The 14759-nt window shown below is 41.7% G+C and overlaps 1 protein-coding gene across 3 annotated transcripts in view; it reads right to left on the reverse strand.

Annotated features, from left to right (window-relative positions):
• The window catches only part of RPA1 (replication protein A1), a 66695-nt gene that overhangs the window by 44963 nt on the left and 6973 nt on the right, over positions 1 to 14759 (reverse strand). For all 3 annotated transcript variants that reach the window (XM_017541650.2, XM_017541651.2, XM_037743161.1), the window contains exons 2-5: positions 13913 to 13963; positions 12792 to 12870; positions 12106 to 12214; positions 3793 to 3881 (exon numbers count right to left, since the gene is read on the reverse strand). In XM_017541650.2, coding sequence (XP_017397139.1) covers positions 3793 to 3881; positions 12106 to 12214; positions 12792 to 12870; positions 13913 to 13963 — 328 coding nt within the window. The remainder of the gene's footprint in view (positions 1 to 3792; positions 3882 to 12105; positions 12215 to 12791; positions 12871 to 13912; positions 13964 to 14759) is intronic.

The raw sequence follows: 14759 nt of genomic DNA on the forward strand, positions 1-14759 counted from the left end.
TAAAATAACAGAATGTCAAAGATGAAACTGAAAGGGAAATAAGAAAGTCTTATGAAGTGAATACGAATCAGAATATAACATATCCAAATTTGCTGGATACTATTAAAGCAGTAGCTAAGGGTGGATTTATAATGCTACAAGCCTATGTTAGAAAAAAAGATCTCAAATCAATGAACTCAGTTTCCACCTTAAGAAACAAGAAAAAGAACACACAAAACCCAAAGTAGAAAAAAATATTAAAGATCAAAAGCATAAATCAATAGAATATAAAACATGAGAAAAATCAATAAAACCAAAAGTCGTTCCTTTGAGATCAATAAAATTGATAAAACTCTCAAATTCTACAGATACTCAAAGGATAACACACACACACACACACACACACACACACACACAGTTTTTAATGGTGTCTCCGTCTGTTGCCTAGGGCGCCATCTCGGCTTACTGCAACCTCCACCTCCTGGGCTCAAGCAGCTGGGACCGCAGGTGCAGGAGCACCACCAGGCCCAGCTAATGTTTTGTACTTTTCGTAGACTAGGTTTCATCCTGTTGTACAGGCTGGTCTTGAACTCCTAAGCTAAAGAAATCGGCTTGCCTTGGTCACCCAAGGTGTTGGGATTACAAGTGTGAGCCATCGTACCTGGCTGGAAACGTATTTTTTTAATCCATCGAATAATTTCTCATAATTGGGGTGTTTAGAATATTTGTATTTCTATAAACTAATAAATTCAAGAACTTAAATGAAATGATTAAATTCCTTGAAGCACATAATCTACCAAAGTCTACTCAAGAAGAAAGATTGCCTAAATAACCCTATATCTCTCTATTAAGAAACTGAACTTATAGTTTAAGACTTTTCCATGAAAAAAAAATCAGGCCCAGATGGTTTCACTGGTGAATTCAATGAGCATCTAAGGAAGAAGTAATACCAAGTCTGCACAACGTGCAGCAGATAATTTAAAACAAAACACTTTGCAAATGACTCAATAAGGTCAGGGTTACTCAGATATCAAAATCAGAGTTACAACAAGAAAAGAAAACAGGAGAAAAGTATCTCACATGAATATAGATACAAAAATTCTAAACAAAGTAAACCAAATCAAATGGACTCAGTAAATCCAATCCAACAATATGCAAAAAGAGTAAGACATTATCTATCACGACATAGACTCAACCCAGAGGTCCCAGATTGGTTTAACACTCAAAAATCAATCACTGTGGGTGAGCGCAATGTCATCCCACCACTTTAGGAGGCCGAGGTGAGTGGATTACTTGAGGTCAGAAGTTTCAGACCCGCCTGGCCAAGATGGCAAAACCCGGTCTCTACTAAAAATACAAAAAAAAATTTTAGCTGGGCATGGTAGTATACGCCTGTAATCCCAGCTTCTCTGAGGCTCAGGCACAAGAATCACTTCAACCCGGGAGGCAGAAGTTGCAGTGAGCCGAGAAGGCATCACATCCCATCCTGGGTGACAGTGAGACTGTCTCAAAAAAAACCAGAAAACAACAATCAGTGTAACTCACCACATTAACCAACTAACAAAGAAGACCACATGATCATCATCAGATCATCAACAAGCACAGAAAAAGCATTTGACAAAACTCACCATCCATTACTGATGAAAGCCCTCAGCAACTAGGAATACAAATAAACTTCTTTATTTCTTTTTTTTTTTTTTTTTTGAGACGGAGTTTCGTTCTTGTTACCCAGACTGGAGTGCAATGGCGCGATCTCGGCTCACCGCAACCTCCGCCTCCTGGGTTCAAGCAATTCTCCTGCCTCAGCCTCCCGAGTAGCTGGGATTACAGGCACGCACCATCATGCCCAGCTAATTTTTGTATTTTTAGTAGAGACGAGGTTTCACTATGTTGACCAGGATGGTCTCGATCTCTTGACCTCGTGATCCACCCGCCTCGGCCTCCCAAAGTGCTGGGATTACAGGCTTGAGCCACCGCACCCGGCCAAACTTCTTTATTTCTGATAAAAAGACTCTAAGAAGAACCTACAGTTAACATGATGTTTAATGGTGAAAGTCTGAATGCTTTCTCCCTGAGATCAGGAACAAGGCAAACATCACCAGCCAGCGTGAAGAGTTTTTCTAACATGTTAGCCATGTGTTTTCCTTCTACAGAGGACAATCTATTTTTCTCCAATGCCTGCTTTGCTACTGAAGTACTTTTTTCCTTAATATGTAAAAAATTCCATAAATAGTAAAGATAGCATTTTTTTTTTTTTTTGTCAATCCTATGGGTTGCAAATATTTTATCCCAGTTTAAGTTTACATACTTTTAATTTTGCAGTGGGGAACAGCAGACACTCGCTGTGTCCCCCAGGCTGGAAGGCAGCGGCACAATCAGAGCTCACTGCAGCCTCAACCTCCCAGGCTCAAGTAATCCCCCCACCTCAGCCTCCCAAGCAGCTGAGACTACAGGTGTAAGCCACCACACTTGGCTGTTTTTAAAAGCTTATTGTAGAGATGGGGTCTCCCTGTGTTGCCCAGGCTGGCTCCGTCCTCCTGGACTCAAGCAATTTTCCTACCTCGGCCTCCTAAAGTGCAGGATTACAGGTGTGAGGCACCGTGCCTGGTTTCCTATTTTTAACACGTAATTTTAAAATTTCAATTTAATCAAATATTCATTGTGAATTATTCCAATCTATCTGTGCAGCCTCTTCCTCTTGATTTTTGATGGTTTCATTTTCTAACTTTAAAAAGTACATCTCGGATTTATTTTGGTGTAAAGTGAGGCTTTTATTTTATTTTTTTGACTTTGCATAAGGGCAAACCAATCTTTCCCTTCAATGGGGCCAGTGATTTGAAGATTCTTTTTGCCTTTCTCTGGAATTGTCTCTCTGGCCTAAAATAATGAAAGTTTTTCAGCTTTCTAGGATGCAAAGAAGAAACAATGGACTTTTTTTCTGATTTCATTGTGCTTTTCTATACATTTTCATAAGAAAATTAAATCATTAGTAATTTCAACATAAGAGATAATCACAGTAACATAATGTTATATATTCAACTTGTTTCTGCAAAAACTGATTAAAGGCTGGCTACAAGTTAGGCACTAGAACAAACATGATCTCTACCTTCAGAGTTTACTAACGGCTTAGCAGTAAACAGAGATAATTCTAAAAGCTGCCAGTCATACAGACCACATGCTTCACACTTTCTAAAAACAAAAGTGTGCATCAGTTACATCTTAGGAAAACACATTTCTCATTAATATTACAGCTATCCGATAATATCCTAGGTGTTTATTCTTTTTAGTCTATTATAACTGAGTCTTTTTCCGTTACTTTCTTATTTTTTGAGACAAGAGTCTTGCTCCGTCGCCCAGGCTGGAGTGCAGTGGTGCGATCTTGGCTCACTGAAATTCCCCCCTCCTGGGTTCAAGCAATTGCCCTGCCTCAGACTCCCGAGTAGCTGAGATTACAGGCGTGTGCCACTTTGCCTGACTAATCTTTGTATTTTTAAGAGAGACAGGGTTCTGCCACGTTGGCCAGACAGGTCTCAATTTCCTTACCGCAAGTGATCTACCTGCCTTGGCCTCCCAAAATGCTGGGATTCCAGGCATGAGCCACCGTGCCCACTCCGTTTGCCCACTCCTCTCTCATTGTGCCCTTTCTTCATACATCATTTCTTTAGTATTGAAAAAACCTGACTCCTAGAGCCCTGAATCACTATCATTTTATTAACACGAACAAGTCGAACTGAATCCAAAAGGTAGAATTCCGAACATATAAGGTAGAATTCAACTGAGTGCCACAACCTATGTAAAAGCATTTTATTTTACCTTCATTGTAGGGCACTGGATTGCCAATCTTTACTCCAACTGCTTCGGCTGATTTCAAAACTTCTAATTCCATCAAAATAACTACTCTCCTGCAAAGGCAGACAAATAGAAACAAGTTAGAAAAATTCCGTTCAAACGATGAGCTACTCAAAATGCTTTCCCCAATGATCATTTTGATAAAACTATTTCCTGTTTGTCATCTGTTTTCATAAATATTTCTCTTAATCTTTCACTGCATCATTATCAAGGCTTTTTATGATTGCAAGCTTTCCATTTTCCATCTAGTTCCTTAATTAAAATGCGGTGTTCTTGCTACGTACCATATCTTCAAGGAGCAACTGACACGGTAAGAATTTAGATTACTAAACATGAGAATATGCGGCATAAAAAGAGACGGCCTGTTTTCAGAAGCACATACTTCTCTAAGCGAATGACTTTTTCCCAGTGAAAACCAATTATGACAATAGACGTTCTAAAATATATAACTATGACCCATTTTTAAGAACTTACAGTTCTCTGACTGATTTTAACTCTGATTGAAACCTTCATTTCCAATGACCTTCAGCCAAAAATAAAGACTTCTGCCATGGCTGGCCTGGCCTTGCTAACGCCCCTCCAGCGCATCCCTGCTGCTGCCCTACCCTCTGCCCTCTGCCCTCTGCAATCCCCGTCTTTCAGGTCCGCACATGTGATGGTCCCTCCTGCCAGAAAGCCTTTGTCCGTGCTGCTCCGAGGGTGCAGAGTTGTGTTCATGCACATTTTGCTTCACTTCACACTCATCTTTTAGCTCTCATCTCAAACGTCACTTCCAGAGACACTTCCTTAACCTCTAGTTTAGATCTGGTTGCTTTGCTCCAGTCTTTCCTACAGCCATGATTTCCTTCCTTCACGACGCTCTGTTCCGTCTTAATCATACGTTCATTAGCGATGATTTTATTATTGTCTGTCTCCTACTAGACTGTACTGTCAATAAGGCAGGTATCCTCCAGTGCTTAATGAAGCAAAGGGCCCACGTTGTTGCTCAATACATACTTGATGAGAATATCACAATCGTGTCTGCACTTTAAAAGGAACTAAAACATGAAGAAGGAATTTAATGGGAACACAAGTGGAGGCAGGGAGACGCAAAGAGACGAAATGATAACGGCCTGAATGAGGTTGGTGGCAGTGGAGACGAAGAAACTGACCTAGAGCAGTATTTAAGCAATAATATACCCAATTTCATCATGCTTTACACTTTGAATGTCTGACTGCTGTATTTTGGATTTTTACGCACAATCAATCGGTTTGTGCCACCCTTATCAGGGTTCACATCAGAGTTATGCTAAAATAAGCCGGGAATTATCTGTTCCTGGAAATGACGGATTCCCTATAATAACTATCCGATACTTAGTGCTAGATATTTAACTACTTTCCAAAATTATACAAATCACTCCAGAACATATAAAAATAGAAGGCTTATGAATCATTTAGTATTACTCTAATATGAAAACCTAAGACAAAACACACACAAAACACTAAAACTAATTTCCTCCTGTAATATCCCATAAATCCTAAATAAAATATCAGCAAGGCGAATCTAGCAGCATACTAAAAGAATACACCAATATCAACTTACAGAGAATATAGATGACAAGGACACATTAAATGACTTTACAGGGACGCAATCAGCCAAATCCAGACTGTGGTAAACTGCGCTAGCAGAAGGATAAATGACCTGGTTTCTTCAGCAGATAAACAATAAGGGAGGAAACAAGGTAGACGCAGAGCCTACGATTCAGAGACTTAACCAGCCATCAATCTGCTGTCACACACGCGCACGCGCACACACACACACACACACACACACACACACACACACGAAAAGCTAGAAATACAACACTGACAGGGTATTTGTTATTTTAGGTGTGAAATGGTATTGTGTCTTTTTAAGAGTTCTTAACTTCCAAAAATATATACTAAAATATTTAGGGATGAAATAATGCGTCTGAGACTTCCTTCAAAATTACAGAGAGCGGATGCGGAAAGCATGGCGAGAAAGCAAAACTGGGTAACAGGGACCAATCTGAATGATGGGCTCCCTGGGGACTCATCAGACTACTGTGTATTCTATTTTTGTAGATGTTTAAAATTTTCCAGAATAAAGATTTTAAAAAATAAAGAGAAAGAAAATGAACAAGGTAATATGATTATCTTTTTTTTTTTTTTTTTGAAAGAGTCTCACTCTGTTGCCCAGGTTGGAGTGCAGTGGCACAATCCTGACTCACTGCAACCTCTGCCTCCCACATTCAAGCCATTCTCCTGCCTCAGCCTCCCAAGTAGCTGGGATTACAGGCTCCTGCCACCACACCCTGCTAATTTTTGTATTTTTAGTGGAGACAGTGTTTCACCACCTTGGCCAGGCTGGTCTCCAACTCCCAACCTCAGGTGATCCACCTGCCTTGGCCTCCCAAAGTGCTGGGATTACAGGCATGAGCCAACAGCCTGGTGTAGGCTTTTTTTAAGGCAGCATTTATTGCAAGAACGAAACAAGAGTTGAATATTAGGCAATCTTTTTATTTTGAGATGGAGTCTTACTCTGTCGCCCAGGCTGGAGTGCAGTGGGGCGATCTCGGCTCACTGCAACCTCCACCTCCCAGGTTCAAGTGATTATCCTGCCTCAGCCTCCCAAGTAGCTGGGATTACAGGCATGCACCAACATGCCCAGCTAATTTTTGTATTTTTAGTACAGATGGGATTTCTCCATGTTGGCCAGGGTGGTCTCTCCTGGCCTCAAGTGATCTACCCGCCTCAGCCTCCCAAAGTGCTGGAATTACAGGTGTGAGCCACTGCGCCTGGCCTAGATAATCTATTAAAACTGCTCATTGTGTAAAAGGATAAAAAAAAAATATGATCATATCAAGATGTAGTAAAAGCTTGAAAGAATTTACAAGCCATTTCTGATAAAATCCTGAGAACTTAAAAAAAAAACCTGAACATGGTAAAGTGTGTATTTTTGAATGCTAAATACCACGCTGAACAGTGAAACCAAAAGCATTTCTATTTAAATCAGGGTACTAACAAGGCAACTGCTGATATTACCATCGTCCAACAAAGTTTTGATGGTGCTAGTCAACACAGTAAGATTTTTTTTTTTTTGAGACAGAGTCTCACTCTGTCACCCAGGCTGGAGTGCAGTGGCACAATCTCAGCTCACCGCAACCTCTCCCTCCTCTCCCTCCCACGTGCAAGTGATTCTCCTGCCTCAGCCTCCCGAGTAGCTGGGATTACAGGTGTATACCACCACGCCCGGCTAATTTTTGTATTTTTAGTAGAGATGGGGTTTCACCATGTTGGTAAGGCTAGTCTTGAACTCCTGACCTTATGATCCGCCCGCCTTGGCCTCCCAAAGTGCTGGGATTACAGGTGTGAGCCACTGAGCCCGGCCAATACTGTTAGATTTTAAAAATACAAGAAACAAAATGACAAATATTAGAATAAGAAGATAATGCAATTGTGTACCTAGAAAATCTGAAACCATATGGACACATACTACTTTCTTGGATGAAAAGACTTAATATCAAATACTATCTAAAATTAAGACAGTCATTTGCATTCCAACAAAGCTTTTGCTTATTTATTTATTTTTGCAACAAGGCCTTGTCACCCGAGCTAGAATGCAGTGGCACTATCATAGCTCACTACAGCCTTGACTTGTGGGACTCAAGCAATCCTTCCACCTCAGCCTCCTGAGTAGCTGGGATCACAGGCATGCACCACCAAAGTATATAATAAGCTATACAGAGAAGAACTGTTATCAGCTACTAAATACATGAAAAGACACCTGACCTAACAGGGAAATTTAAATTAAAATAATTGATCTCCTTGAGGTCAATTATTTGGTAAAAATAATAATTATTATTATGTTTTATTTTTTTAGACAGTTTCACTCTTGTCACCCAGGCTGGAGTGCAATGGCATGATCTCGGCTCACTGCAACCTCTGCCTCCTGGGTTCAAGCAATTCTCCTACTGCAGCCTCCCCAGTGCCACCACGCCCAGCTAATTTTTGTATTTTTAGTAGAGACGGGGTTTCACCACATTGACCAGGCTGGTCTCAAACTCCTGACCTCAGGTGATCTGCTCGCCTCAGCCTCCCAATATGCTGGGATTACAGGCGTGAGCCACTGTGCCCGGCCAATAATTATTTTTTTTTAAATTGCTAATACACAGTATGTTGACAAGCTTAATGGAAAACACTTCTTTTTAAATAACATGTTTATATTGAGGTATCATTCATGAACCATAATGAATTCACCCTTTCAAAGTGTACAATCCCATGGGTTCTATATATCCACAGTTACGCAAGCATCACCACTGCCTAACTCTACAACATTTTTGTCATCCCCAAAAGAAACCCTGCACACGGTGGCAGCCGCTCCACACTCTCCCGCCACTGGGAACCAATAATTGCATTTGTTTCTGTGGATTTGTTCATTCAGAAACAGACACTCTTACATAAAATTTGAGTATAATTGGTATACTTTCCACAGCTGTCCTTTGACCCCACAACACAAATTCTAATAATCTATTCTTCAGAAATAAAAGCATAACCACGTCAAGATAAACGTACAAGGATGACTGCTGAAGTCCTGTTTAGAATAAACCTACATGATCACCTTTTAAGCAAGGAGTAAATAAGCCCAGCCATACACATGGGCTCTCAGCAGAGGCACAGAAGAATACTAGACACGCCACCAAGCTGAGGTGGGAAGTCAGGCAGAGCCCATGGGAGGGGAACTGCATCCTTGACTGGGGAAACGGCTTGAAGAGCTTCCCAGCAAGGACTGCACTGAATCCCAGCAAGGCTCTGCCCGCTGTCCCACAGCCATGCCTTGGAGGACACAAACACCATGGAAAGCTCCACTTAAGCACTCAAAGGTAGCCTGGAGTGGAAGACAAAAGGTCCCAAGTGAGAAGGCTGGCAAGATGTATGGAGCTCAGACGACCGTTGGAGCAAATACAAAGTCTGGACAGGACCATCCACATTAAGCAGGAGCAAAATAAAAAGGGACGTTAAAGCAACGATACAACACACAACAATGCGTGAAAGGGAAAGGATGGGGAGGCAGCAGCCATTCAAGAACCCACTCTAGAAGAAAGCAGAAGCCAAGGAAAAGAGCCGCCCTTCTCAAGAGATTTGCAATGTAAGTACTTTATAAATGTAACAAAGTAACAGCCAAAAGATGAGCTCAAACAAGAGATGAAGAAAAGGGAGTTTGAGCAGCTAAGAAAAAATCAGGCCTGTAATCCCAGCACTTTGGGAGGCCAAGGCGGGTGGATCATGAGGTTAGGAGATCAAGACCATCCTTCAACATGGTGAAACCCCGACTCTACTAAAAATACAAAAAATTAGCTGGGCATGGTGGTGCATGCCTGTAATCCCAGCTACTCAGGAGGCTGAGGCAGAAGAATTGCCTGAACCCCAGAGGCGCAGGTTGCGGTGAGCCGAGATCGCGCCATTGCACTCCAGCCTGGGTAACAAGAGCGAAACTCCGTCTCAAAAAAAAAAAAAAAAAAAAAAAAAAAAAAAAAAAAAAAAAAAAAAAAAAAAAAAAAAAAAAAAAAAAAAAAAAAAAAAAAAAAAAAAAAAATCAGAACAGGCCGGAATGGTGGCTTACACCTTTAATTCCAGCATTCTGGGAGGCTGAGGTGGGTGGATCACCTGAGGTTGGGAGTTCGAGACCAGCCTGACCAACATGGGGCAACTCCGTCTCTCTCTCTCTATACATATATATATAAAGAAAAAATCAGAACAAAATCAATACTATTATACATCTAATAATTTATGAAGATTGAGGAACAGAAGAAAGCTAAAAACCGTACTCTTATGTTGGAAAACCCTGAGGCAAGCCAATGCGTGCATTTAGAAAAAGGTTAAAGTGAACTAAAGACCTACACGGAGGCCAAAGTTATCTACAACGTATGTAAAAACTGGAACTCAATAAATGAAATAGAAAACAGCATTAAGGAACAACACAGAGAAAAATTTCTTTAAAATAACTGAATCTGCAGACTGAAAGAGCATACAACATGCCAGGAAAATTGAAACAAAAAAGAATATGGACAATTGTGATTGAGACATAGCCTGGTTAAGTACTGAAGCTGAGGCATAAAGAAACAAATCTTCAGGAATATAGGTAGAAAAAGCAAAGCTTATCAGCCGGCCACAGTGGTGTGCGCCTGCGGTCCCAGCTACTTGGGAGGCTGGGTAGGAGAATCACCTGCGCCCACGAGGCACAGGCTGCAGTCAGTCCTCATAGTGCCACCGCACTCCAGCCTGGGCAAGCAGAGTGAGACCTAAAACAAAAAAGAAAGAAAAGAAAAAAGAAAAGCCTTCCACAAGGGAGGAAATTGAATCAAGCTGGCCTTAAGACTTCTCCAGATCCACATGCAATGCCAGAAGACAAGATTCCGAGGTAAAGCCACATGACCTAAGGACAGCCAGCCAGGCAAAGCTGTCATTCTAGCATAAAGGCCAATAAGCTGATAATGGGGAATACAGTACTAAAGAGCCATTCCAGAAAACAGCTCTTGAGTGAAATCCAACCCAGCCAGACATCAAAATTAAAGAGGTGGGAAAAAAGAACAGCTGGAGAAAATGTCAAGAGTCCTAAAATCAGTGTAACAGAATTTTTAAAAACCAATTACTTAAGCCTCTTAGTACTGTTGATAGTTTTTTATCTTTTGTGGTTGTTGTTGATGTTTTGCTTTTTTTTTTTGAGACAGGGCCTTCCTCTATTGCCCAGTCTGGAGTACGGTGGCACAATCCAAGTTCATTGCAGCCTTGACCTTCCAGGGCTCAGGCATTTCTCTCCTCAGTCTTCCAAGTAGATGGGACCACAGGCATGTGCCACCTCGCCCGGCTAACTTTTTTTTTTTCTTGTAGAGACAAGGTCTCACTATGTTGCCCAGGCTGGTCGCAAACTCCTGGGCTCAAGTGATCCTCCCTACACGGCCTTCAAAGTGTTGGGATTACAGGTGTGAGCCACTGCACCTTGCCTAAACTAAGTCATTTTTTAGCAATAACGGTTCTGTTCATCATTGTGTTTCTAGCATGCAGCAACCTATGTCCGACATATTCTTTTTCTAAGTTTGTTTTATTTTTTCAGAGATGGCCTTTCTCTCTGTTGCCCAGGCTGGAGTGCAGTGGTACGATCACAGCTCACTGCAGTCTCAACCTCCTGGCCTCAAACAATCCTCTCACTTCAGCCCCCCAAGTAGCCAGGACTGTAGCGTGTGCCACCACACCTGGTTAATTTATTATAAAAATTTTTTTTTGTAGAGACAGGGTCTGGCTATGTCGCTGAGGCTGGTCTCAAACTCCTGGCCTCAAGCAATCCTCTCACTTTAGCCCCCTAAAGTGCTGGGGTTACCGGCGTGAGCCACCACATGTGGTTCCACATATTCTATATTGGCTAAATACATCATTTAATATAAAAAATTCAAGATTGAAAAAAAAAAAGCAGGATTACGAAATAATTGTCATTTTCTGCTGTAAAATAAGGGACTTCTTTTGAGCCCAGGTGTGGCAGCTCACACCTGTAATCCCAGCACTCTGGGAGGCCGAGGTGGGCAGACTGCCTGAGCTCAGGAGTTCGAGACCGGCCTGGGCAACGTGGCAAAACCCTGTCTCTACCAAAAACAAACAAAAAAAGATAAGATACTTTTGGGGGAAATCCTAAAAATATTGCTTCTGAAGAAACTAGAAATAATAAAATTTCTGCATTCTACTTTAATCTTCTGCTCTGAAATTTCCAACTTCTTTTCATATCTCTCTTCCTTTGGTGCCATGTGTCGGCTACCTGAGTTCTTCTTTTTTTTTTTTCTTTGAGATGGAGTTTCACTCTTGTTGCCCAGGCTGGAGTGCAATGGCACAATCTCGGCTCTCTGCAACCTCCGCCTCCCGGGTTCAAGTGATTCTCCAGCCTCAACTTCCCGAGTAGCTGGGATTATAGGCGCATGCACCACCACGCCCAGCTAATTTTGTCTTTTTAGTAAAGACAGGGTTTCTCCATATTCGTTAGGCTGCTGTCAAACTCCTGATCTCAGGTGATCTGCCCGCCTCAGCCTCCCAAAGTGCTAGGGTGACAGGTGAGAGCCGCTGCACCCGGCCGCAACCTGAGTTCTTAACTGAACAGCTGCAAATTCTTAGGTGAAAACTCACTACTGTCTTTTTCACTCCTAATTGAATTCTGGCAACCGATATACTTCTCTGTTCAAAATCAGTTCCCACTCTACAACACAGTAAGACAGAAAGAAACACACCACATACCTTCCGTCTTTCAGGGTGTTCACAATGAATCGGTTAATCTGGCAAACGCAGTTGCTGGCCAATTGTCCTTGCTCAACAAGAGTGTTCAACTGTGTGGCCAACATGAAAGCTGAAAAGCAGAGATTTCTTTAGCCTCCAAAGTCCTGCAGCCTAAAGAATCTGAAAGCTACTCAACCTGTGCTGGCAAAGAAGAATAATGTCTTAAATGTCCCTGAAATTAAAACCGGTCAGACTCTGCACAGTGAAAAACTATCTATTTTGCTGGCTGTTAAACATTTGCTGCTACTCTTAAATGTGTGAATTTGTTGAAGTGGCCAAAATAATTTTTAAATTCTCTCCTTTCTCTCCTTTCCAGCTTCCAACACAGAAATAAAACTCCAAAAAAGGAAAGTACAGGGCAGCTAACCCATCATACGCACTAAATGTCAATATCATCCTTAGGGAAATTAATCAGAGAAAACATAGAACACCAGTTAGAGAAAATTAATTAAGCCAAGTGGCAGCTTCCCACCACCTCCAGTCTTCTGTTAGAATGATCCCTGCCAGCTGCAATTCCATCTGAATGAAGGACACAGCCAGGCAAACACGGACTTCATGAATGCTCCCAAATTATGGCAACCAAAGGGCTGCGTGTGCTTTTGCCACTTCAACACTCACCAGTTTCTAGATGGATACCCCATACTCACATGACAGAGTGTTCACTCCATCACTCATGAGCAGTCGATAACGTGGCGGACTGTTCCCTGTGGTGATGGGACGGATGTTCTAGGACAGAAAACTTGATTCATTAGCCAGCATGTCTGCCCCGTCCCCAGGGATAAGTACACCTAAGTGGCAGGAGAGTGGCTTTGCCATTAGCTCAACACTAACTGAACTGTTTGCCCATTCTCTTGACACCTAAATCCATGTAAAAGAAAATTGGATTTGACGATTTTCCCACTAACCTCTCTCCACTAACATTATTAAACGCAATACAGAGGGAAGTAAAACGAGCTGCCTATACTCTGTGTTCTCAGCCCTGACTCCAATTTGGCTGAAAATCAATTACCAAAAAAAAAAATAACCAGGTACCTGGAATACACAAGGTGCTGTGCAGTAAACATGCTAACAATACAAAGTGAACAAAAAGAACCCTTGTCCTGAGGGGCTAACAACTGGGGTGGAGATAGACACAGAGAGACATAAGTGACATGTGCACGTGACGATGAGGTGGCAGAACCGCACCTTTATCCTCACTTGAAAGAGAGCAGAAGCAGGTCTCCATAGGAAGTGAAACCTGTACCCACAGCCTCCACCTGACTGGCAGCTAGACTGAGTGCAGCAGAGAGCCCCATCAGACCGGCGGCCTGAAAACGTGCAGGCGTGAGCCCGCGTGCTGCCTCCATTGTTTCAAACTCCCACTGAAGTGTGAGAACCCCTTAAATAAATGATGTGTTAGCTGAAGAATTTTAAGGAGACAAGTCCATAGTAGATCTATTTCTGGAGGTCATATACCAGGCTGACGTGAACCAGACAGACCCAAGGGCAGAAGGGCAAGCAGCACCACAGTCATGTGCCAGAGGTGGAGGAAAACAGCGAGGCCGAGCCTTAGATCTGAGCCTCCAAGACAGTGGAACTCGGCAGCTAACATAATGTTCTTTTCAAAAAGCCTGGCTCCCCTCTCAGGGTTACAATGTAGACTGGCCTATTTTCTGTGACGATGGGGGGGAATTTCCTAAAGTGAACAAATCTGTCTGTCCTTTATTGAACAGCATTTATAATTCTATGGCTGTAAAAAAGTTGACATGAAACGTATGTGGGTACTTACGATGACTTGGAGGATGGGTTTGATGAATGTATCCTGCTGCTGCATTATGACCTGAAGGAGCAAAAACAGATTTTTGTGTGTGTGTGTGTGAGATATGCGCACAAATCATGGTGAAAATGACATGTTTCTATAGTTTGGAATAAACTACAGATAAGATTGTTAGAAGAGCCTATTCAGAGCCTGTCAGCCGAAACGTCTAGTTTATCACACTGGACAAATCATAGAATAGTAAGAGGGAGATTTGTGTTTTTCAACAAGGATCTACTCACTTCCTCTCTAACACCCGAATCACAACAGCACATGAATTTCCCTCCAGTGTTCATTAACAGGGAGTTAGATAAGTAAATCCTATATATATTAAAGTGACAGTAAGGGAATATGAGGAACAACTTTATAAACAACCAAGATTAAGTGGAGAAATCCCTCAAAAAATACAAATTATCAAAAGTGATACAAAAAAGTAGAAAATCTGTATAGCTCTGCATCTATTAAAGAAACTGAATTTATAATTTTAAATATTCCAAAAGAGAACACTCTAGGTCCAGATGGCTTTATTGGTGAATTCTATCTAACACTGAAGGACAAAAGCAAAAACAAAAACCTTGCGTAAATTATTTCAGAAAATAGAAAAGACAGACTTTCTTTCCAACTCATTTTATGATGCTAGGTTTACTATGACAGAAAAAAAACAAAGACTTCCCCATGCAGTGGTTCATGCCTATACTCCCAGCACTTTGGGAGGTCGAGGTGGGAGGACTGCTTTGAGCCTAAGAGTTCGAGACCAGTCTAGCTAATATAGCAAGACTCTGTTTAAAAAAAAAAAATCAGTAAAAAACCATTGCAGCTT

The sequence above is a fragment of the Cebus imitator genome, unplaced genomic scaffold, assembly GCF_001604975.1.
Source record: "Cebus imitator isolate Cc_AM_T3 unplaced genomic scaffold, Cebus_imitator-1.0 Scaffold136, whole genome shotgun sequence".
NCBI lineage: Eukaryota > Metazoa > Chordata > Mammalia > Primates > Cebidae > Cebus > Cebus imitator.